The sequence below is a fragment of the Atractosteus spatula genome, chromosome 3, assembly GCF_055471065.1.
Source record: "Atractosteus spatula isolate fAtrSpa1 chromosome 3, fAtrSpa1.hap1, whole genome shotgun sequence".
Classification (NCBI taxonomy): domain Eukaryota; kingdom Metazoa; phylum Chordata; class Actinopteri; order Semionotiformes; family Lepisosteidae; genus Atractosteus; species Atractosteus spatula.
The window spans coordinates 1404051-1427921 of record NC_142708.1 but is presented as its reverse complement, the minus strand read 5'-3'; the positions used below and the strand labels follow the sequence as shown (position 1 = coordinate 1427921).

The following is a 23871-nucleotide window of genomic DNA, read 5'->3' as shown; positions in this document are numbered from 1 at the left end:
AAAACCAGTGTAAACGCTGTCTTTTCTGCTTCTGAGTGTCAGCCAATCGCACGTGTCCGCTGGACGCCTGAGCCCGGGAGGGGCGAGATTGTGCTCGGAGGACTTGCATCCGGAATGCCGAATCCTGACAACGGGCATGACTCCGAACATGGTCTGCAGCCTCTTTCCTTTATTTACGCCCAGGAGGACTAATTGGGTTGAATATGTATGAATGGCATCTAACCCCCTGATGGAAATGCACAGCAGTGGAGAAACGACTCCGGTGGCATCGGCAGAATTTATGAAGATGAAAAAAAATGTCAAAGAAAAATAAACATTTCCTTGCTGTAAACAGCATAAATCAGAGCCAGGACCCCTCTGGCACATGGCAGGCACCCTGCAGGCACTGGTCCCAGTCACAGAAGTCAGGAGTCCTGGGCGCAACATCTAGCACAATACAGAGTAGGCACAAACACCCCATCTGGCAGCTTAGCTGCGTCTAACAGATGCAATAAAAATGCACCTGAAGAAGCTCCACAGCTGAAACTTTTCTTTTCCTTTCAGCATGGATTAAACCTTTACCTGTTTCTTTGCAGCCTGCGCATGCTGATGCAGCTCCCCACTCTTGTAAAAAAACAATGACAACCGTATGTTTGAAGAGACAGATACACCAACAGGACCAAAAGCAAACCAGCTCAAGTTGCCACTGCATGTCAGAGTGCACTCGTGTGACCGGCAGGAGTTGTGCGCAGACCTACCGCAGTGCATCGCTGGCCGCGCGCGCTGCGGACTGGACATGAGCAGTGGTCAGGGGCGTGAGGTCAGTCCAGCGCACTCAGATCCCAGTGAGGTGAGCAGCACCGCTGGACTCTGGACTCAGAACAGAGGCTGGTCTCCAGACGGACACTGCCACTGTGTGCAGTCAGGCTGTGGGTGCCCTTCTGGGCTCTGGGGTCAATGACTGGAGAGCAACCGGATGGCTCCCCAGGCCCAGCTCACATCGCCCCCCTTCCCTGACGAACAGCGTTCTGGACATAATGAAATTCTTCGTTTCTGTACCACTCTGGACTTGTCATTAAAGTCCAGCCTTTACCTGCTCACTCAAAGTCACACATTCCCACATTCATCTTCCTGCACTGGCGCCAGAGCTTCCAAAATCTGCCACCAGACCCAGGACGTCTCCAGCTGGCATCCTGGGTATCAAAACTCTGTGGGCCATCAGGCAGATGCCGCAACATTCATGCTTTAAGAAGGCCCGGCACTGAAAATGTACCAGACTCATTTGATCATTAAATTTTTAGAATAAATGTAATAGGTTTTGCATTTTTACTCCATATCTCAACAAGCGTGCCTTCTGAAAACAGTCATTTTCTGCACTCTTTTAGTCTCTCATTCTCTTTTTATTCCATAAATAACAGATGATGAAAACAATTTGAAATTATCTGAGGCTGAGATACTCCTGCAGGATGAGGTAGCATATTGTGTGCAAACTCTTTCATACAAGCTGATATCTTCATGAGGAGACAGCGCCCCTGCAGACTGTGAGCACTTACCTGGCCTGACACTCGCAGTCCCTGTCTCTCTCCGCCAGCCTGGAGAGTCCAGAGGGGACCCACACAGGTCTCAGGGGGCTTGCCTGGCTAAGGGGGTGTCATGGTGGCTGTCTGTGTGACAGTGCGGAGTGGGACCCCCCTGAGCCTCACTATCGAGGACAATCAGGCGACCCACGTGGACGAACGAGCGCCAGGTGGGATTATCCACCATCCCGGGATGGACTGTAGACACACGTGCTACACGTGAGGAGGACCCTGGGAATGACCGCTGAGCAGCAGATGCTTTTCGCCAGCGTCTGACGGTCAATGAGGCATAGCAAGAGAGCAGCTGGGTGAAGACCCAGAGCCCCATCTTTATCCACCACAGGGACCCCCCGTTGCATCAGGAAGCACAGGATACACCCACAGCACACAGCGAGATCCCACCAGCAAGAATCGCCACAGTGACCTTCAGCAGCTGGACTGCAGGTTCCACACATCAGTACAGGAGCACCCAGCCTCTTGTGACCAGTACGTCAGAGGCACTGCAAGCTTCAAGCGGGGCATCACCTAATAATATCCCCAGGCCAACAAGAGACAGACACTTCACACACATTATTATGGGGCGACCTGTCAAACCTACTGTACAGTGTCAGAAACAGGGAAACCAGCTGACTGAGCTGCCACAGGGCTTTACTGATGACCAGGGAACCACCAGCTGGCCTTCTGCAATCAGATGTGACCTTTGTTTGGAGGGGCAGTCTGATATGGCTGTGTGCTGCATTCCCACAACCCCTTCAGAACACAGAGGCCAGGGGCTGTGAGCTCCATAGGTGAGACTCCTCAGGACTTCATAGCAAAAAAGCATCTCATCCAAGCCAATCTGGCTCTTCAGAAAACAACTACCTTGCATAATTGCCTTAATAACTACCACCTGTCAAAACAAGCCTGATAGTAGCAGCCAGTTTGGGTTAAGAAAGGGCTGAAGGGAGAGGAGGGAGTTAATTTCATTCTTGATGTATGTACCCCCACTGACTCTGACCCCACTGTATAGACCGCTGACCTTGTGTTGCTATGATCCTTAATGCCAGATTAGCGTTTCCCTCTGCTAATTACTCTGATGAGCACCTAATAGATGTTTGTGATGCAGACAGTTTCCAGATGCACCCAATAAACATTATGAGATGCTAATGAGGGAACGTGGCATAAATGCTCATTTAAACTGCAATTTGAATTTTAAATTGTTTTCTTTTCTAATGTGTTTAAAATGGCAACACCCCTGAGGTTAAGAAGAACACGGAGAAGAACACGGAGAGCTCTGGTTCCTTCTGAGCCGGTTCTGTACAGGTCTATAGGCAGCCCCCCACAAACAGACACCGCTGACGTATACTTCTGCCTGCAGCATCTGTGTCGGGCCCTGCGTGGTACACACAGCCAACATGCCAGATACTGTGCGGTACGTGCTTGTTCTTGTCTGTGGTGAAGCTTCTGTATGCTCTCCTGAATGGCTGCACAGCTCTGAACACTGCACCACTGTTTGTGCTCAGATAGCACCACAAATGAGAAGCCGGGAGATGGGACTGTCAGTACTTTTCATCCGCTCTTGAACAGCATTGGCCAATACCGCCTTCTGCCCACCTCACCCCCTGGGCATCACAGATGACCACCAGAGGGAAACAGACAACACTGCCCCCTGCCCACTTCACCCCCTGGGCATTACAGATGACCACCAGAGGGGAACAGACTTGAGAAGGGAGGTCAGGTAGCTGTCACCAGAGTCACAGAGCCTTCGACTGGATGACAACTAAAGATACTGAAAACAAGCAAAAATAGTTTAAATAAATCCTATAATTCAGATCATTCAGAAGAGTAAATATGGCCAAAACATGACAGAACTGTGACAGACCCGACTGCACAGAACCACCCTCTCCAACTTCACAGCAGAGCACTGCAAAGCAACAGGAAGATGTTGCAAAAAGGAGAATCAAATGATTAATAAAGCTTTTATGTACAACTGAACAATCAACACAATGCTAAGAGTAAAGGGGAACTTCGGCACAACTGCAGCGCAATGACTCACACCGGATCTCTCTGTCCTCTGAGACAGAACAAGCCTGAGAACTGAAGGGCAATGAAACCACGGCAATTTAATCTGCCACAGAGTCGAGACATTACCATCACCAGACAGCAGCCGTGAAGCCTCTCCCCCTGAAATAAGTTAAACTCACCCACCAGAGATAAAGGAATAAGTAATATTGCAGAACAGATTTAATTCTGAGGCACTTACAGGCTTGTAACCTTTCAGGAGGCAGAGACTTTTCCAGGTGAGGTAAGTCAGGTGAGGGTCCAGGTGAGGTACAGGAAGTCAGGGGAAGGTCAGGTGAGGTACAGGAAGTCAGGTGAGGGTCCAGGTGAGGTACAGGAAGTCAGGTGAGGGTCCAGGTGAGGTACAGGAAGTCAGGGGAAGGTCAGGTGAGGTACAGGAAGTCAGGTGAGGGTCCAGGTGAGGTACAGGAAGTCAGGGGAAGGTCAGGTGAGGTACAGGAAGTCAGGTGAGGGTCCAGGTGAGGTACAGGAAGTCAGGGGAAGGTCAGGTGAGGTACAGGAAGTCAGGGGAAGGTCAGGTGAGGTAAGTCAGGTGAGGGTCCAGGTGAGGTACAGGAAGTCAGGTGAGGGTCCAGGTGAGGTAAGTCAGGTGAGGGTCCAGGTGAGGTACAGGAAGTCAGGTGAGGGTCCAGGTGAGGTACAGGAAGTCAGGGGAAGGTCAGGTGAGGTTAGCTGGATTTAAACAGACTTGGCTCGACTGAGGGGAGAAACATGAAGAACAGCTCTTCTGTGATTCAGGTCCCTCTCCTCTATTTATGTTTTTGGCAGAGTGGTAGGAGGAGGCCAGATGGAGATCCTTGCCTCAACCACATTTCCCAGAAGGCTGTGGGGAATAATCTCCTGCCCTTCACCATCAGACCCGTTAGAGGAAGATCGCTGGTCAGGTGACAATTTAAAAACCAGGAAGCAGAGGCGTGCGGAGTTCTGCACCTGCTGCCGGAGCGCAGATCCACGTGAGAGTCAGAGCGAGATCTGGGAAAACGTGAAGAGCCTTCACGATGGAGTCAGGGTGTGGAGGGACATCAGTTTGCTCGTTCAGGATGTTTACACCGGGTTCTGCTGTCTCCCTGCCCAGAAGTGAAGGGTCACACTCACACTGGCGCTGTGCGGAACTGGGCAGTGCCCACTGGCGGTCTATTGACATCTTTTAAGAAAATTATTTTATTGGAGTCTTTGGTGAACAGACTTCTAACAACAGATAAAGCAGTCTCCTCATTTACAGTACAAAAATATACACCACTCTGACGCAACTTTCAAGTAGGCTCAGGAGGTTCTGGACAAACTGACCAGAGGTTCCCGAAGAGAAAGCTCATGGGATCCTCCGGAAGTGGCTGGAAGGATTCTGGGATTGAGCAGAAGCTGGTGTGACAGATGCAGAGGGGCTGAAGGGCTTTCCCGTGGCCCCTCCTGTGTGCCTGAGAGAGAGGAGGGGAATTCCACCACAGTGGGCGTGGGTGCTTGGGCCCCAGGTGGCCCCTGATGACGTCCCGCCCTCTGATCAGTAGTGCACACGAGTGATGTCCCTCCTGGGGGCCGGGGCTCCGCAGCGAGGGCAGCGCAGGACCGGGGGCGAGGGTGTCTGTGCCAGGCAGGCGCGGCAGAGCAGGTGTGCGCAGGGCAGCTGGAAGGCAGCAGGGGAGCCGCAGTACGCAGACAGACTGCAGGAGCACGAGCAGCAGCTCCCAGAGGCAGCGCTCTGACCTGCAGGGAGAAACAGGTCACTGCACGGCTCTCTACTCCCTCGCTACTCTCTCTACTCACTCACTACTCAGTCTATTCTCTACTCCCTCGCTACTCTCTCACTACTGTCTCTCTACTCCCTTGCTACTCTCTCTACTCCCTCGCTACTCTCTCTCTACTCCATTGTTATGTGCTCGCTACTCAATCTCTGCTCTCTCACTAATCGTCGCTTCTCATTCTTCACTACTCCCTCACTACTCTCTCTCTACTCCCTCGCTACTCTCCCTCCACTTCTTCACCACTCTCTGTACTCCCTCACTACTCTATATTTTTCGCCACTCGCTCTCTACTCAAATTTCAAGAGCTTCATTGACATGAGCGATGAACTACATTGCCACATGAACTATTGCCAAAGTAATAACAATTAGTAAAAACATTATCAGGCATTTATAATAAAAAATATTACTAGAGAGGCTCCCTGTCTGTTCCTCAGGCTGTTACAGGAGATCACACACTGAGCTGCAGCTCGGTTGAATTTCGATATCAGAAGGTGAGGGAATTCTAGAATTAGATTTGTTATTTTGGGGAAGAATGTTTCTCTAATCCCAGAGTATCTGTCACAGTGCAGTGGGAAGTGCACCTCTGTCTCTATTTCTCCCCGCTGGCAGTGGGAGCACAGCCTGTCCTCTCTGGGCAGCCAGGTCTGCCTGTGTCGCCCAGTTTCTATGGCCAGGCTGTGGTCACTTTGTCAGGGTCTGTTTCTCTTTGCTGTGTGATACTGTGTTAGTCTGATAGTATGTTTTATCTGTTTAGGGTCCTGTAGCATTCCCGTGTGTTGTGTTTGTGAGTGTTCCAGTGGGTAAGGTAGTGTTGTCTGGCTTGTGCTGAGGTGTGGTTGACTCTGATCTGTGGTGTTTTAGCACTGCTGTCCAGAGGCTGGCTGGTGCTGGTCCTCTCTTACTACTCTCCACTCTCTCTGTATCAGCAGAGTGCTCACTCACGCCATTCCCACTGTGAGTGGGGGCTGTACCTCATTCTGCAAGTGTCACTTCTGGAGCAGCTTGATTATGACACACTGGGGTCCTGACTGCTGATACAGACAATGAACTGTACTCCCTCAAAACCCTGCAGACCCGAATCTGTTCTCTGCCAGTGCGCAGTGGGGTCCCCATGCACAGGGGGGTCACGTGCACGTTTATCTCTGCACGTCCGCTTGGGATAGAAGGAAGTCTCCTGTAAGCACAGGGAAGAGCAGGGCAGGGTTGAATACAGACTGGAGTCCCGAACCAATCCCAAACCCAAATCCTCGCAGGTTAGCCACTTCTCTCCTCCCCACTGATGGCTGGTGTGTGGGGAGCGGACTGGTTCACTATGGCTGCCGTCACATCATCCAGGTGGGGCTGCACATTGGTGGTGGTGGAGGGGATCCCCATTACCTGTAAAGCGCTTTGAGTGGAGTGTCCAGAAAAGCGCTATATAAGTGTAAGCAATTATTATTATTATTATTATTATTATTATTAGCCCTTGGAAGCGGGATTCAGTCCAGTAACAGAAGTCGCAGATTATAAAGTTACATTAAAACACTGACTAAAACCTCCAGCCTCACAAAGGACCTCTCCTGCACATACAAAATGCAACAAACAACTTCTCCTTATTTTCTTCCACCTTGAAGTCGGAACAAAATGTCTTTCACAATACTCTATCAGTTTTTCCATTACTGCCTCACAGCGCACCCCCTCCAGCAGAGCTCTGCCCCCGAGCGCTGACCTTGAGCTGCACGGAGAACTCTTTCTCTCTGTTCCGCCAGCGGCTTTGTTGCTGATGAAAAGAGGGGCCGAGCTCCAAACAAGCGCTTGATGATGTGTTTGTGCAGGTCAGCACTCGGCTGTGCGCCAGCTGGCCCGGCTCTCATTGTGCCAAAGGCCACAGCCTTGGACTCCCTGCGCCTGGGGCTGAGCACGAGCACGAGCACGACAGGTCAGCAGTCCCTGGACACTCTCAGACAGGAAGGACGCCCCTACCAGGCCCATGAGGAACAGAAGATAATACCCCGGCTTCTCTCCAGAAAAATCCCAAATTATCTCTTGAGATCAGTTAACTGCTAACTACCAAACGGGTGGGCCAGTCCTCATCTGTTACCGTTCCTGTGTTCTGAGCTGCTTTTGAAAGATGTTAATATCAGTGAAAGATCATCTAAATTACCTACAGGACTGGCTAGTCATTTTAAAACACATTACAGAAGGTTAAATGTGTAGTTCTACGCAAAATAATCAAGACAGAGCATGTGACCCCACAGTGGGAGGCGGGGCAGGTGTGAAAATGACATGCAGGTGAGCCAATCAGCATTGGTCTCTGCAGGCAATTGTGATTGCTCTAGGAAAGCCGCTTCCCCTCACATTCATACCTCGGGAACAACCTTTCCACAGGCTTCTGCCCAAGAGCACTTCTGGATACTCGACTCTCAGCTACTACACCACACCCCACTGAACTCAGGACAGCACCCCGTCTGGAGAGCTCAGGGAGTGACCTGCCTTGCTACTGCCCAAAACGCCTGGCTGGGCCCACTCCTACCTGGGAGAGCCCCTGGGGCCTCTCGCTCTGTCCCGCCAGCTCCTCTCTGCCCAGTGAATGATGGGAAGCCTCTGAGGGCAGAGGTCAAGGCCCTGTCCAGACTCTCGGACAGCTGCTGCTCATGGGAGACGGGGCCTGCAGAGGCAAGAGACACACACACACACTTCTGTGAGCACAGACGTCCGGAAAAGGGCGCTTCTCTGATACACCATCCCAGCAACAGTGTCACAGCCCAGAAAAAAAAGGAGCAGTCTGGAGCCAGAGATGCTGGCACACGACACCAGCACAGCTCCAAGCCCAAATCAAAGCAGGCAGAGCTGCAGGGCTGGGCTCAGCACTCATGGAGAGGACTGAAATTTAGGGCTGAGGGTTGTGAGCACTGGACCTGCGTGACAGGGGCACTCATGCTCAGACGGCAGGTCTCTGACAGCTTTTCAGGGGACTGAGAAAGCACTAGAAAATCACAGGGCTCACGAAACAGCAGAGCTGCTGGGTGAACAGGGCACAGAGGTCAAAGCTGGAGCTGTAGAACAGTACTGGAGCTTTAATTCAAATCAAAGACATTTCAACGTCAATGTCAATAACCACTGCTACCCAACCCGGCAGAACAGCTGTCATGCTCAGCAGTGCACAGATCCCACACACACCCGACACACCTGAGCTGGCTCCCAGGGAGGCAGTGGAGGCTGCCTCAGTCCTCTGTCTCTTGGCTGGAGGCTCTGCTTGTGAGGCACAGCCAGCCTCTGCTCTGGTACATCCAGGGGCCTTCCTGCCCCGGTGACACTCTGTGCCCTCTCGGGCTCCAGAGTGACACGCCGCACTCTCTCGGGCTCCAGGGTGACACTCTGTGCCCTCTCGGGCTCCAGAGTGACACGCCGCACTCTCTCGGGCTCCAGGGTGACACCCTGTGCCCTCTCGGGCTCCAGGAGAAGCCTGTTCAGAGGCGAGGTTCTGCCCCGGGGGCATGGAGTCGGGCGTGTGCCCCTGCGGGCGCGAGCTCTGCCCGGCGGTCCCGGGGCTGATCCTGGAGGGCCGGGCGCTGTCCCGCAGCACCGCCCTGCCCAGCACCGGCGCGCCGGCGTCCCCCTGCAGCAGGAAGCGGTCGATGCGCGCCTTGAGGGCGGCGTGGGGCTGTGGCTGGGAGTGGCGGGAGAAGGGCACCCCCGTGAAGGGGTCGTTGGGGGGGCGGCCCCAGCCGGCCTCCCTCTTCTGGTACTCCTCCAGCGTGCCAGCGTCCACCACGGCGCCGCTGGGCAGCAGCACGGGCAGCAGCATCAGCTCCTGGGTCAGGGGGTCCAGGAAGTCCTCAGGCACGCTGGGGGGCTCAGCGGGGGGGCAGGGGGGCGGCGGGGCAGGAGGGGGGGCAGGGCAGGGCGGGGGTCGGCTCTGGCTCTCCCGGTGGGCGCGGAGCACCCTCTCGACGTCCCTGGGGGCACAGCAGCTCGCCGGCTGGGCCCAGACCGCCAGCGCCCGCAGCCCGAGCGCCCCGCCGCCGCCCGCGTGGCGCAGCGTAACCCGCAGCCGCGAGGCCGGGCCGCCGGCCCACAGCTCCTGCGGCTGCGCGGGCGCCGGGGCGGCGGGGGGGCGCTGCGCGCGGGAGCCCCGCCGCTCGAAGGAGGCGGCGGTGTGGCCCCTCAGCTCACAGCGCCCCACCTGCCGGAAGCCCGCGGTGCCGTGGGAGGCCAGCAGCTCCAGCCCGCGGGAGACCTGCCCGTCGTCCATGCCCCCCGCCCACAGCTCCACGTCCACGCGGCAGATCTCCAGCGCCAGCGGGAAGCACAGCGTGACGTGGACTGGCGGCCGGATGAAGTACTCCGTCCTGAAGCCCCGCCCGCGCGCCGAGGGCTCCGCCGACAGCAGGTTGGAGACGTCATAGCCGTCCGCACACACCTGGAGCAGCAGAGAGTGGACAAGCAGAGAAGGGACACGGAGTGGACAGCAGAGAGTGGGCAGGGAGTGGACACAGAGTGGACAGGCAGAGAGCAGACCAGCAGGAATCAGACAGGGAGGGGACAGCAGAGATTGGACACAGAGAGAGCAGACAGGCAGGAATCGGACAGGGAGGGGACAGCAGAGAAGGGACAGGGAGTGGACACAGAGTGGACAGGCAGAGAGCAGACAAGCAGGAATCGGACAGGGAGTGGACACAGAGTGGACAGGCAGAGAGCAGACAGGCAGGAATCAGACAGGGAGGGGACAGCAGAGAGTGGACAGAGAAAGCAGACAGGCAGGAATCGGACAGGGAGGGGACAGCAGAGAGTGAACAAGCAGAGAAGGGACACAGAGGGGACAGCAGAGAGTGGACACAGAGTGGACAGGCAGAGAGTGGACAGAAAGAGCAAGCAGGCAGAGAGTGGACAGACAGAGAGCAGACAGGCAGGAATCGGACAGGGAGGGGACAGCAGAAAGTCGACAAGCAGAGAGTGGACACAGAAGGAAGACAAGAAAGGAGAGGGGAAGTGAAAACAGCATCATCACAATGGTGGCATCCTCCACACATCCACCTTGTACCTGCTTCATCCCGTACAGGGTCACAGGGCAGCTGGCGCAAGGCAGGGCACACCCTGGACTGCACACGCAGACACAGACACACTCACACCAGGGGCAATTGTCCTAGAAGCCAATTAACCTGCCAGTCACAAACCAGAGCAGCTGGAGGAAAGAAACATGAACATGGGTAGAACATGCAAACACCACACAGAGAACCTCAGGTCTGTACATTCAGGGCCCCAGCACCGTGAAGCAGCAGTGCTAACCACTGCAGCCACCCGAATCCACACATGCCACAGTAAAGGAGCATGTTCAAGTTTCTCTGGTCACCCAGCTGTAGTTCATCTCTGTTACTGTAGCCTGGTTTTCCAATTCCTTTCTTGCTACAAAGCGCTGAAAACCTAGAGTATCTGGTGGACAGTGTGCGAGCAGAGAGCCGTACCTGGTCACAGTGGACAGTGTGCGAGCAGAGAGCCGTACCTGGTCGCAGTGGACAGTGTGCGAGCAGAGAGCCGTACCTGGTCGCAGTGGACAGTGTGCGAGCAGAGAGCCGTACCTGGTCGCAGTGGACAGTGTGCGAGCAGAGAGCCGTACCTGGTCGCAGTGGACTGTGTGCGAGCAGAGAGCCGTACCTGGTCGCAGTGGACAGTGTGCGAGCAGAGAGCCGTACCTGGTCGCAGTGGACTGTGTGCGAGCAGAGAGCCGTACCTGGTCGCAGTGGACAGTGTGCGAGCAGAGAGCCGTACCTGGTTACAGTGGATAGTGGTCTTGAAGTGAGGTAGGCAGAAGTTGATCACCATAACCTCCCCGTCTCTAGAAACCTGCATAAGAGAGGAGTCCATCTTAATAAATCCACCTAGATCATTCACAGTTGTGTGCTGTGGATCAGTTGTGGGGAGACAGAAATTCACGAGAACCCCGGTTTCTGAGCTGCACATCTGCAGAACCAAGCCTGCACTAACTCCCTGCTCAGCCTCAGGGTACAGCCCCTTCACCCGTGACTCAAGACTACAGATGTATTGACCCTTCATTTTCTGGAGGTGTCAGGAAATGGGTTTTCCCAGATGAAAAGGCAAACAAACATGCTATGGCACCGTGAGCACACGGCCTTGCCCCTCGGAGTCGGGCTTCGTGCTGTGAAACAGAAGCACCAAAACGAAAAGGAACTTTCACACCTCCAGCCTCCAGTCTCAGGTGAAGGGCAGAGTGAGAGGTTAATTACACAACACACAGACACACTGGATTGACACGGCATCCTCAGCCTCGACCCTCCAGAGCTACAGGCCTTTCCGGCTTCATTCTACAAACTAGTGCACCAGAGCATTGGCTCGAACAGGCACCTTAATAGGGCCAATGGATCTGTACTGTCTGGAAGACTCTCCTGGAAAAGGAGAGCAGTCACACTAGAACAGGAGTCAGTCCAAGCGGTACTGCACTATCAATCCAGAGGTGTGAAGCAGAGCGATGCTCATCTCCACTGACTGCCTGCACCTCAAGGCTCAGTCTGCATGAGATCCACGCTGGCCCCCTCACTGCTCCGCCCTGCTGGGCTCAGGCCTTGGCCCTGAGGGCTGCCGAGAGCAGCTCCAACAGGAAGAACATGTGCACACCCTGCAGGCAACAGAAGGCATCACAGCAGGCATCAATCCATCAGCACGCTCTGCACTCGAGACCACAACGCGTTCTGATCGCAGACAACGGCACAAGACATTCCAAAAGGTACTCGATTGAAGCAGAGGACAGGGCAGCTAGATGCTGGAGCAGTATTAGGAAATTCAGTAATCCTACAAGATCCGTTGCAAGTACACTGCCTGCCTGGGACACAGATGGGAACTGGCCAGGAATTAAATCAGGTATTAAAGTCCAGACCCGCTGGCTGGGGGAAAAAATCCTTCTGGAAAAATTTGCTTTCAGAAGTGAAAATACCAATTTCAGTGAAAACTCATTCCTGTGTGTAGAGCAATAAATGCAGCCAGTGTTCTTATGCTTTAGGGTATAATGTAGAGACCAGTAGCATCAAATTGAAAATTATTTATCTGGGCTTTAATGGCATTTTCACCTGCACAAATCTGTCTTCATTCTAGACACTCTGCAGTGGCTCAGAGCTCTGGCCCACACTGCCACCTCCAGGACACACGAGGTACTGACAGAGGACAGAGGCAGAGACCAACGCAAGCACACAAAGAAACCCTCTAGCCCTGAGCGCTCAGTCCGACACAACCCCGCCCCTCCCCAGGGCACAGAAATGAAAACGAACCACAGCAGCGGGTTTCTCTGATTTATTGATGTGTCAACAGCAGCATCACCGTCTGAGCAGACAGACCCGAGGCAGGGAGGAGCCCAGCTGCCCGTGAGCAGCGGTCAGTCCCGAGGAGCCCCCTGTGGGCGAGGGGCAGGAGGGAAAGTCCAGCTGCAGACTCCACAGCGTCCGGCAGGCAGGGGGACGCGCGAGACGGAGCAGTGCTACGCAGACACCAAGCACACCAGCACTCCAAGGGGCAGACAGGCCGTCGCCGAGATCTCCTTCCAAACGACGCACCACCCCAGAACCACCTCCCGCGCAGCGGCCAGAGCCCGGCAGTGTCCAGCCCTGCTCAGTCCGGAGCCCGGCAGTGTCCAGGCCTGCTCAGTCCGGAGCCCGGCCCTGCTCAGTCCGGAGCCTGGCCGTGTCCAGGCCTGCTCAGTCCGGAGCCCGGCCCTGCTCAGTCCGGAGCCTGGCCGTGTCCAGGCCTGCTCAGTCCAGAGCGCCGAACACCTTGCAGTGCAGATAGGCCAGCTTCTCGGTGCGCGAGCGGCGCAGCAGGGGGAGCCACTCCCAGGGCGGAAGCTCCACCGCGCGGTACCCGGCCAGCGCCAGCTGCCGCCTCTTCATGGCGTGCAGGCCCAGCAGGAGCCGCGACCTGTAGCAGTAGTGGTTGCGGCTGGACACCTGCACCGCCAGCTTGCACGGCGCCCCCGGGGGGGCTGGCTGGGCAGGGGGGGGCAGGGGCGCGCCTGTCGGGGCCCCCAGCAGCCCGTCGGTGAGGACCGCCCCGCTGGGGAGCCAGCTGCGGTCCGGGGCCTGGCGCTCCTGCGCCCCTGTGGGACTCGTGCCAAACAGCTGGGCCAGCAGCCCGTCTGTGATGGGGACCCCCGCCGAGTCCTCCTCCCAGCCCCGGGGCAGGGGGCGCCTCCTGTTGGCCGGGCTGGGGTCCTGCGGCAGGGGCGGCGTGCCCAGGGGAGCGGGCCGACCGGCAGAGTCCAGGTGCACCTCCAGGTCGACGGAGCGCGTGTGTGGCAGGATCATGCGCTTCCTGACGAAGTGCGCCCCCTGCAGCAGCTCCCCGATGAGCGCCTCAGCCTCCAGCAGCTCGGGCCTCTGCAGCAGGTTTTGCTGGGCGAAGTCCCACAGCCGCCGGACCGCCTCCTGGCGCAGGTCCGCGGGCAGCCGGGGCCCGTCCCAGTCCGGCAGCTCCAGGCCCACGGTGCCGTCCAGCGTGAGAAGGTCGTTGTGCAGCTCCAGGTGCGGCACCTCGGCCGCCCGCCGCACGAGCCGCGGGCTCAGCGCCAGGCCCAGCAGGTCGCGGGGGAACCGGCCCACGAAGGCCAGGGCCAGCAGGCTCGTGAGCAGGTGCTCGGGGTAGCGCTCGAACTCCAGCGCCCGAGCGCGCAGCTGCTGCGTCAGGCTGCACAGGAAGGCCGGTGCGTTGCTGGGCTGGTAGCCCAGGGAGCAGAAGGCCCAGAGGAGCTTGGCAGCGTCCTTGCTGCGGCAGTGCGGGGCCAGCGCCGGCACCTCCGCCGCCACGGCCTCCAGCACCCGCTCGTCCACGAAGCGCAGAGAGGAGCAGGCCAGCGCCACGTGCATGAGCGCGGGGGCCCCCAGCGCGGGCGCCCTGCGCGGCACCTCGGCCGCCAGCGCAGACAGCAGCCCCTTGTGGTACAGGTGGCTGAAGCGCAGCAGCTTGAGCACGCTCACCAGCGCGGCGTTGCTCATGTCCGGCAGCAGCTCCAGCGCCCGGTCCGCCAGCCGGCACACCGCCCCCTGCGACAGCGCGCTCTGTGACTTGAAGAGCCCCAGGCTCACGGCGCCCACCTCCTCGGGGCCCAGCTGCTCCACGCAGTGCAGCAGTGCCCCCTCCAGGCGGGGCAGCAGGTCCGCGGGCGCGCGCCGGCCCTCCCCGATCAGGTAGAGCAGCTGCACCAGCTCGTGTGGGCCGAGCTCCGCCAGGCACTGCCCCACGCGGCTGCACACCTGCTCCAGGAACTGCGGCACCGAGCGGCCCAGGCAGCGCCACAGGTCGGCGGCCAGCAGCAGGTCGGCGCGGCGCAGCTGGCAGGCGCGACGGCAGCACTCGGCCTCATACAGCGCCAGCATGCTGTGGCCGGGCGGCAGGCCGAGCCGCACGAAGGCCCGCAGCACGTCCAGCAGCTGGGCGTCGCTGAAGCGCGGCAGGCTCTCGGCAGCCAGGCGGCACAGCATGGAGAAGCGCGGGTCCCCACGCACGGGCGCCTGCAGCACCGGGGGCAGCCGGCCCAGCTCCGCCAGCAGCGCGGCGACGCCGTCCGGCTGCAGGCCGCCCTTCAGCACCGCCACGCGGTGCAGCAGCAGGAAGGCACGCTGCTCCGCCAGCGGGGGCGGACGCTCGGCCAGGTCGTGGCACAGCTGCTGGTACTCCGGCCGCGTGCTCTGGAAGGCACGGGGGTCCTCCAGACTGTCGTAGTCCGGCTCCGGCGCCTGCGGGGGGGCGCTCTGCTGTGGCCCGAGGCCGGCCTGTGCCTGGCTGAAGGCCAGGTCCAGCAGGGTGTTCTGGGAGCTGGACAGGCGGCGCGAGCAGCTGACGCTGTAGGGGTTCCCCCCCTGCCAGGTGCCCTGGGGGTCCGGCTCCTCCGCCGGCTCCCCTGCGGCAGGGGAGGGCACTCTGCCAGGCGAGGGCAGGTGGTAGGCGGAGGGGCAGTAGGGCACCCTGTACTCCAGCCAAGCTGAGGGTCTGCCCACCGGCTCTCCCTCCTCCTCATCTTCCTCCTCTCGCTCTCTGGGAGCACTCCTTCTCCTCCGGTGGCCAGGGCCCGTGTCCCCGTCTTCACGCGTCCACAACACCACGGGCAGGCGAGGGCGGCGCTGGACAGCCAGCCTCCGGCACAGCACATACCACGTCATCCAACCGCTGCACTGCAAGACACACACACGCCACCGTGAGGCGCCACACTCCCCCAGCACAACACGGCAACACACACACACACCACCGTGAGGCACCACACTCCCCCAGCACAGCACTGCAACACACACACAGGCCACCGTGAGACGCCAGACTGCCCCAGCACAACACTGCACACACACACACACACACACACACACACACACACACACACACACACAGGCCGCCGTGAGGCGCAAAGCTCGGCCACACACCCGTCCACAGCAGCTGAGATTGCCGAGCTCTGACAGGGGGACACCAGGACACCCCAAGTCCCCACGAGAACAGAGGAGCCTCAGCGGGGCATTCGGACTCCTGCGCATTCAGGAAACTAAATTAAAATACAAACTGCTCTACTATTATAAATAAAAGAAAAAATGTTACATTTTTCAACTTGAAGAATCCTGAAATGCTTCACATAGAGAATGAACCAACTTCATCTGTCTGAAGAGCAGCCCCACCTGGGAGACACACAGGGATCATCCTGCACCAGCAGCCCCACCTGGGAGACACACAGGGATCATCCTGCACCAGCAGCCCCACCTGGGAGACACACAGGGATCATTCTGCACCAGCAGCCCCACCTGGGAGACACACAGCGGCCATTCTGCACCAGCAGCCCCACCTGGGAGACACACAGGGATCATTCTGCACCAGCAGCCCCACCTGGGAGACACACAGAGGCCATTCTGCACCAGCAGCCCCACCTGGGAGACACACGGAGGCCATTCTGCACCAGCAGCCCCACCTGGGAGACACACAGAGGCCATTCTGCACCAGCAGCCCCACCTGGGAGACACACAGGGATCATTCTGCACCAGCAGCCCCACCTGGGAGACACACAGGGATCATTCTGCACCAGCAGCCCCACCTGGGAGACACACAGAGGCCATTCTGCACCAGCAGCCTCAGAACACAGTTTGTGGGGAGGAGAGAGAAACTGCTGCACCAGGTATATTAATGGGTAGGTCAAGGGAGACCAGACTGTACAAAACCTGAGTGGAGTTCAGCCCGGGCACCATGAATAACACTCCCTATTGAACTGGACTGGAAATTCCACCTACCTACTGGTCCACCAACACCATTACAGTAACAGCCAAGTTTTCCTTGAAGGTCTTTTATCCCAGTACTAACCAGGCCCAGCCTGCCCCAGCTTCTAGGATCAGGTTATAAGGCAGTAAATGTAAAAAAAAATACACGCAAGAAAGGTTCTAAAAGCCCACTGATGAGTCCGAATACAATCGCTGCAAGAAAACAGTCCCTGCCTTTCAGTACAAGTGTGCTGACTGAATCCAATCCACTGTGCTCCTCAAGAAAATGACATTACAAACAAGGGGATCTCGCTCGTAGAGTAGCTGGCTACAGACCGATCCAGGGATCTCCTCCAGCTGTTTCTTGAAAGTAGCCAGGCTGGGTAGCTTGCGATAAGTATGGCCGCATTATTAAGATGTTAAACTCATGGGAACTATGGTGCTGTGGGTCTGTATAGCTGTTATCAGCAGGTGTTCCAGACTGGAGAGACTTTTGGTTCTATGTCCAACCCGAATAGTCAATTAAACTACTAGCCTCGCTATTTTCTTAGAAATACACGAGATTGCGCTCGATGTCTTCTACAGGTAACGGGGCGAGAAGAAGGGAAGGACGTATTTAATGAGACCAGCTCTGTGACAGACAGGGCGACACGGGCTCCACACCGTGATTTGCGCCCTGCTGTTTCGCCGGTCACCGCCTCTCCCTCCTCACGCTGCCCAGGGCGCCGCAAACCACTGCTTCAGGAGCTCATGACCTGACCGCCCCGCCCCGCACCTGCGATTTCAGAAAGCCTCACAGCCTTGTGTAAGTTTGTTGGGTTAATTCTGGCTCCTGCATGCTTTGAAGGAGCGGCTAGCGCAGAGATGCCGACCTTCCCAAAGTCACAGCGGTCTCCCTGTCCGACCCCGGCGCTCATGCCACAGCGTGTGATCCCTAAACTAAACTCTGCCACCCTCTCTGTTGACTCCTTCGCCCGTGGGCGGTCCACGGCTTCCAGCAGCGGACCTGGCGACGACTCGCTGCTGCTCTGCCTGGGGCAGCGGAAAAAGTCAAACAGCAGATGTCGCACCCGAGCTGGGCTGACCGGCTCTTCCCCCGAGCAGTAAACACGCACCTCCCAGAGCCCCCAGTACCGCAGCCCCCCCAAGGTAACCCACCTGCTCTCCGGACACGCTGCAACTGGGCCAAGTCCCGTAGTCCCCTCCAGATCCAGGATCCGCAAGTTCGCCGAAGCCTCACCGGCCGCCGCACAAAGGTCACGAACTCGATGACGTACGGGACCCCCGGAGGGACAAACAGAACGCGAGGACTGGCTGTAACGCGTTTTTCAAAACAAAGGAAAGCATGCGCAGTTAGTATCACACTGCCGACACTAGATGTCTCCGGAATTCACGCCAGACAAGCGGAATAATATTTCACATCTTTCCTGACTTCTGTCGCTAGAAGGAAATCTGTCCCTGCTTTTATAAAGCCATTATGACATTAGTGTTTGGATTTTTTACTGGTTACCTCAATATGCTCCACGTGTATGAGAAATGCAAGTGATTAGTCTTATCTGTATTTTTTCAATTTTTAATAGGTCTGTGTAACCACATAAATTAACAATAATAATAATAATTCCTTACATATAGTGCTTTTATAGTGATTTTCTGGACACTCCACTCCGGGCCAATCCATCACAGTATGGACACACACACACACACACACACACCCACCAGGGCCCATCCATCACAGGACACACAGACACACACACACACACACACACACACACACACACACACACACACACACTCACACCAGGGCCTGTCCATCACAGGACACACACACTCACACCAGGGCCAGTTTTCACTGAAACTAGTTAAGCTACCAATGCGTCTCTGGACTGTGGGAGGAAACCCACACAAACCTGGAGAGATCATACTGTACAATCTCAGTCCCAACTCCCAGCTGAGGTCTGGAGTTAAACTCAGGGCCTCAGGCAGCAATTCTAACCACTGCCTTAATATTGATTAAAACATTCAATATTTTGGGTTTGCGGAACATGGGGAACTGCAATGCTATTTTTATACTTCAGGGTTAGAAAGAATCAGCACTGATGTGTGCATTTCAAACTGCAATAACAGTAAAATGTGTAAACCTCAAGTTTACATCACAAAACAGAGGACATTTCCAGGTATGCGCAGCGCCATGTTCTGTGGTTCAGAACGTCCGGTGTCGTCTGTGGCCCCATCACACTGTAAACAAGCAGGTGAATACAGCTCTTTTAGTCCAATAGATATATTGCTCTCAACTTGCAGACGGTTGTACTTGTTAACTCTGCCTGCAGATCACGTTGGAACATTTCTGCGGTGAAATATCTGCTGCACAACCTGTACTTTTTCGGTCGTACATCACAGTACATGAGTCATCACAGTGACTAGTGAGCATGAAGGGCTGCATCTTGTTGCAATTCGTGGGAACTCAAAATTGAGTTTGCAACAACATGGTGACTTACAGTATTTTCAAAAAGTTCATGATTTTGTGCTTAATTCAAAGTTTGTAAAATGTTTCTATAACATCAATTAATTAATTTTGTTACTGAGATTTAATAACCGGTCTGAGAACTAGGGTCTGCAGTTCCTCTTTAATGTGCCAGTTTGGAGATGGGAGAAATATCTGGGGCAATTTCCTTGGAGGAAGGCTGTGCCAGTGACAGGGGTCACTTGATTAATCCTGCCAGGGTAAGACTACAGTGCTGCTTGGGAAGTATTGTCCTTGACATCTTCTGCAATACTTAGATGGAAATAACTGAGTTCAGACAAACCGTCATTATTCCAGTCTGCACACTGAGAGCTGCACAGTCGGAGATCCTCAGCCCAGATCCGGAGCCGGGCCCTGGTGGGAGAAGCTGCTGTAGAACCAGCAAGAAGTGAGCGAGACCGAAGTGCAGGCTTTGGCCTACAATGGGGTCTCTGTTATTGCACTGGCTCGCTGCTTTTGAGTGAGCTTTTGTGAATGCAGGATTGGAAGTGTTTGACATCTCCTATGGGTTTCAGTTCTGGTTCTGAGTTAGAGGTGCTCAGGTCCAGAGCAGGAGTCCAGCAGGAGGGACAGCTGCACTCTGCCCGCAAGACTGCAGCGCACTGCGCAGTCCTCACGCTCAGGATGTGACACTGCTCAGGATGGTCACACGCTGAAGGAACCCAGGCATTACAGGGGCTGTGGGAGTGTGGAACAAGCTGCCATGCTGCTGATTGCTTCAAGACACCGCTGGCTGGGATCCTCTGATCGCCTGGGTACTAACGACCAAGTGACCTACAGTAGCTGAGCCACGCGGTCTACTGTCAGTTGTGACCATTGTGAAGCTCTAACAAGGAAGAGTGCTGATCTCTCATTCTGCATCTCCATCTCCAGGCTGTTTAACGGCAGACCGAAGCCCAGGATGGGGGATTGCTCCTGCTTGATTCCAGTAGCTGAGGCATGTGGACGACCTCCCCAGTCAGGAAAGCCTGCAGACTGACAACACACACACACACACAAACTGCACCACAGGCTCCGCACAGGCGGGAGGTAACTGGGGCCCATGGAAAGGAGTTAAAGCACATTAATCACAAGGCTGGCACTGAAGCTTGGATTTATGAGCATGTCTGCAGTAGCTTTGTATTTACTAATGTGTCGAGAGGAACAGGTCTTCAGTTATAAGATCTTCTCCACTACTGCCCTTCATTCTGGGTTTGTCTTCCGCACATAATAACCATGGTGTCACCTCTGCTCCTGTCTGGTGCTGGTGGAGTGGTGGCTCTGTGGCTCAGGATCTGCGCCTGTGGCTGGAAGGTTGCTGGTTCAAATCCCATGGCTGGCAGAGGAATCCTACTCTGATGATCTACCCCAGCTGCTCCAGGGGTGTTGTACAATGACTGATCCTGCGTTCTGACCCCCAGCTTCTCTCCTTGTCTGTGTGTCTCATGGAGAGCAAGCTGGGGTCTGTGAAAAGACAAATTCCTCATACGAGAAATTGAATACTGTGGGGTTAACGTCCTGGAGCTACAAGCACATCTGTCCTGGACCTTTACCTGTGGTCAGCAGTGCGTGCCCTTTGACCCAGTAACCATGGAGAGATTGAGAGATTATTCTAGAAAGAGTAGCATGCTCAGATGTATTTTTTCATGTATTTATTGGTTTATTGTTGCTAGAGTATGCTTTCAATCAAGCAATTACAGTTCTTAACGTAAATAAAAAGAATTGTAAAAAAACATTGAAGCATTTTGTTTTCTTCAGACATTACAATAACAACAATAATAAAAAGGAAACACATGAACAGAGTTTGGATATGTTCATTTCTTCTGTACCATGTAGTAGACCCAAAGTAAAGATATATATTTATATATTTTAAAAAATAAAAGCTGAAGTGTCTGTTTAATAAATTCACAATAATCCTCTTAAATTATTCACACGCAATATCTTGGAATACCATTATAGATATATGTACACATCGATAACAATGATATTTACATCCAAGTACACTTTTCTCTCAGGTTCTACTAGAAGTACATAGCAGCAAGTCTAAAGAGGAGAAAGACACTGGTGGAGTGCAGCTTCAGCTCCTCCCACTCAGCAGACCCTACGGAGAGACCTATAGCCTCTGTGGAGCTCTGTGGACCCTATAGAGACCTATAGCCTCTGTGGAGCTCTGTGGACCCTATAGAGCCCTGTGGACCCTATAGAGACCTATAGCCTCGGTGGAGCTTTGTGGACCCTATAGAGACCTATAGACTCTGTTGAGCCCTGTGGACCCTATACAGACCTATGGACATTGTGGATTGCTGTGGAACCCTGTGGTTCTCCTTGGACCCCTGCTGTAGCCTGTAGTGCCCTGTGTATCCCTTGGGCCCTGTGTGGCCTCTATCGATCTGTGCACTATACAGATCCCTGTGTAGCCTATATCTCCCTGTGGATCCTATAAACACCTATGGACTCTGTGGAGCTCTGTGGACACTATAGCGTCCTGCGAACCACACTGAGCCCTGTGGGTTCCTGACCAGCCCCGAGGAGCCCTGTGGGGCTCTGTGCAGTCCTGGGCCCTGTGAAGCAATACTGCCTCTCTGGTGCACCTCTCTGTCTCTCTCCTGCTTTCTCCACCTCTGTCAGTCCCCTCCTCTTCCTCCTTCCCGACTCGGTGCTGTTCCACTCTCCCCCCCAGCCCTCTGCCCACCCCTCCTTCTCGGGGGAAAAGCCACTCCACCCCGGACACCTGCCCCGGGTCCAGGAAGGGCTCAAACCATCAGGATTCCCACATTCCCAGATTCACGGACATTTTCAGGAGCCCAAGATTTCCTAAGGTGACATCATGTTCAGGTTACTCAAAACCCCGCCATATTAGTATGAGCAGTTTAATTAAGCACAATTGTCCAGTAGCAGGCATATATGTCAGGCCCTGCGTAATGCACAAGGTTAAGGTAGGCTGAAGTTGTTTCTCTTCCATTTTGGGCTTGGTGTTAGGGTTAGGGTCATTTTAATGGGGCGGGCTCTTCGGGACGGTGACTGCTGGGACTTCTCGCCCCCTGTGTTAAAATCTGCTCGTCTGTCTGTCTGCTGTCTGCTGCCCCACCAAGCACACAGGCACACAGCTGCTCAGGCCAGAGGGGTCGACCACTGGGCCTCTGCTGCTGTGGCTTTCAGAGCGGGAAGTTGTCCTGCATCTTGATTCTGACATCGATTATCTTCCAGTTTGTCTTGATGGCATGAGTTCGACTCCTTCTGCTGTGCCCTCCGCTCACGTGCTGCGTGGGGTGGCGAGTTTCTGGGGGGTCAGGGGCTGAGAGACAGGGACCCCATCTCTGCTGTCTTGGGGCTCAGGGGTCGTTCCCTCTCCTGTCCGCCACAGCTGTCCACAGGTCTCCAGGCTCACAGCTTTTTTAATTCATCTTTAAGCCCCTAATTGCTTTCTTTCACTCAATGAATTATTTCACTGTATTGAACCAGCTTACCCTTCTTGTCCAATTGAATCCATATACAATCTTCTCATTCCCCATTTCTTAGAATTTCACCAGAAGATCCAGTTTTTGCTTAAACCTTTTCTGATTGTTCGAAACAGAGAATTTCAAGGTGGTTTTCAAGTAAAATGCTCTATCTGAAAGGAGCGCAGCCTCATCGCAGCTCCTGCGGCTTGGCTCCCATGGTCACCAACAGTCCAGGTCCGCGCAGGTGAGCCCTCGGCTGGTCAGCCAGCTGCTCCAAACAAGCTGGGGTGACCAGCTCTCCGTCTTCTCCAGCAGCGCGCTGCTGGCACTGAAGTCCACACTTATCAGAGAGGAGCCAAATCCCACAGCACAGGCGTCTCTTTGCTCTCCTCGGTCCAGGTCCTGTCTGCTCCTGGGGGCTGGCGCTAGCAGGTGTGCACTGACACGGACCTACCAGCAGAGGGGGCTGGTGCAGCATGCTGCCCCTCTCAGTCCAGGCACTGTGTGCCTCTGTGGTCTTGCACCCTGGCAGCTGAAGCAAACAATGTTCATGTAAAGGGTGGCTCAGGGACTTTTACTTTACTTTCTTTAATGGCAGCTACTTGGAAAGAGGTTTTTCTTCTTGTGCCAGCGGCGAGGGGGTCTGTGTGTGTAACGAGCTTGGGGTGGACGAGGTGGGCAGGGGAGGGAGTCCAGGGCGAACTGCAGCAGGACACAACACAGCTGAGCTCCTCAGAGCACGACGTGAGTCTACTCTCATATCACCCCAGGATTATTATTTCTTTGATATTTGTCTTCAAAGCCACTGAAGCCAGAGCCCTGGCCACCTCCCCACACTGCTGACCTCATGCAATTCATTTTCAGCTGACTTATCAAGTTGGATCATTTCAACGTGGTCATGTGTTCTGTTCCAGATCATTTTAATGAGATGTGCTCTGGAACACAGTCATTCTGCGTTCTGTAATACAGGGATACAGAACACCTCCATCTGGAAATTATCTACTGGAATACCTCTCTATTCTCCTGCAAAATATCTGCATGTTCAAATATTTCTCAGGTTCGCACAAGAATATCTCAGCTCTGCATACTGCGATGATCTGTACTGAATATCTGTTTTCCCTTCTGGAACACTTCAGTGTCCTACTCTGTAATAATCTAAACTCTCCAGACTCAAATAGTTTCCTGCCCTGCAACTGCAGTCAGTATTTTCTACTGGAACACCTCACTGTTAATGCTGGAATATCTGAGAGGCATCCCTGAGGAAATACCTGTGTTCCATAGTACGAGAACATCTCAGTGATGATCTGGGGATCGGCGCCAGGCCTCAGTGCTCCTGGACTGACCCGCTGCCTGCAGTGGATCGACGCC

The 23871-nt window shown here is 55.1% G+C and overlaps 2 protein-coding genes across 4 annotated transcripts; both read right to left on the bottom strand.

Moving 5' to 3' along the window:
- Positions 1-4758: 4758 nt before the first annotated feature.
- Positions 4759-17809, bottom strand: ubox5 (U-box domain containing 5). Its single transcript, XM_088911364.1, has 5 exons — positions 17722-17809; positions 11105-11179; positions 8525-9758; positions 7869-8003; positions 4759-5318 (listed from the first exon to the last, which is right to left on the bottom strand). Exons 2-5 carry the CDS (start codon positions 11156-11158, stop codon positions 5116-5118), a joined length of 1626 nt encoding a protein of 541 aa, XP_088767490.1. The 5' UTR covers positions 11159-11179; positions 17722-17809; the 3' UTR covers positions 4759-5115.
- Positions 12623-17847, bottom strand: fastkd5 (FASTK mitochondrial RNA regulator 5). Of its 3 annotated transcripts, XM_088911363.1 has the most exons (3): positions 16117-16160; positions 15994-16075; positions 12623-15507 (listed from the first exon to the last, which is right to left on the bottom strand). In XM_088911363.1, the coding sequence occupies exon 3, from the start codon at positions 15493-15495 to the stop codon at positions 13093-13095; it is 2403 nt and encodes an 800-aa protein (XP_088767489.1). In that variant the 5' UTR covers positions 15496-15507; positions 15994-16075; positions 16117-16160; the 3' UTR covers positions 12623-13092. The 3 variants fall into 3 exon arrangements, with proteins under 3 accessions (XP_088767489.1, XP_088767487.1, XP_088767488.1); XM_088911361.1 differs by lacking the exons at positions 15994-16075; positions 16117-16160 and adding an exon at positions 17722-17847; XM_088911362.1 differs by lacking the exons at positions 15994-16075; positions 16117-16160 and adding an exon at positions 17722-17845 and having other exon boundaries at positions 12623-15502.
- Positions 17848-23871: the final 6024 nt, after the last annotated feature.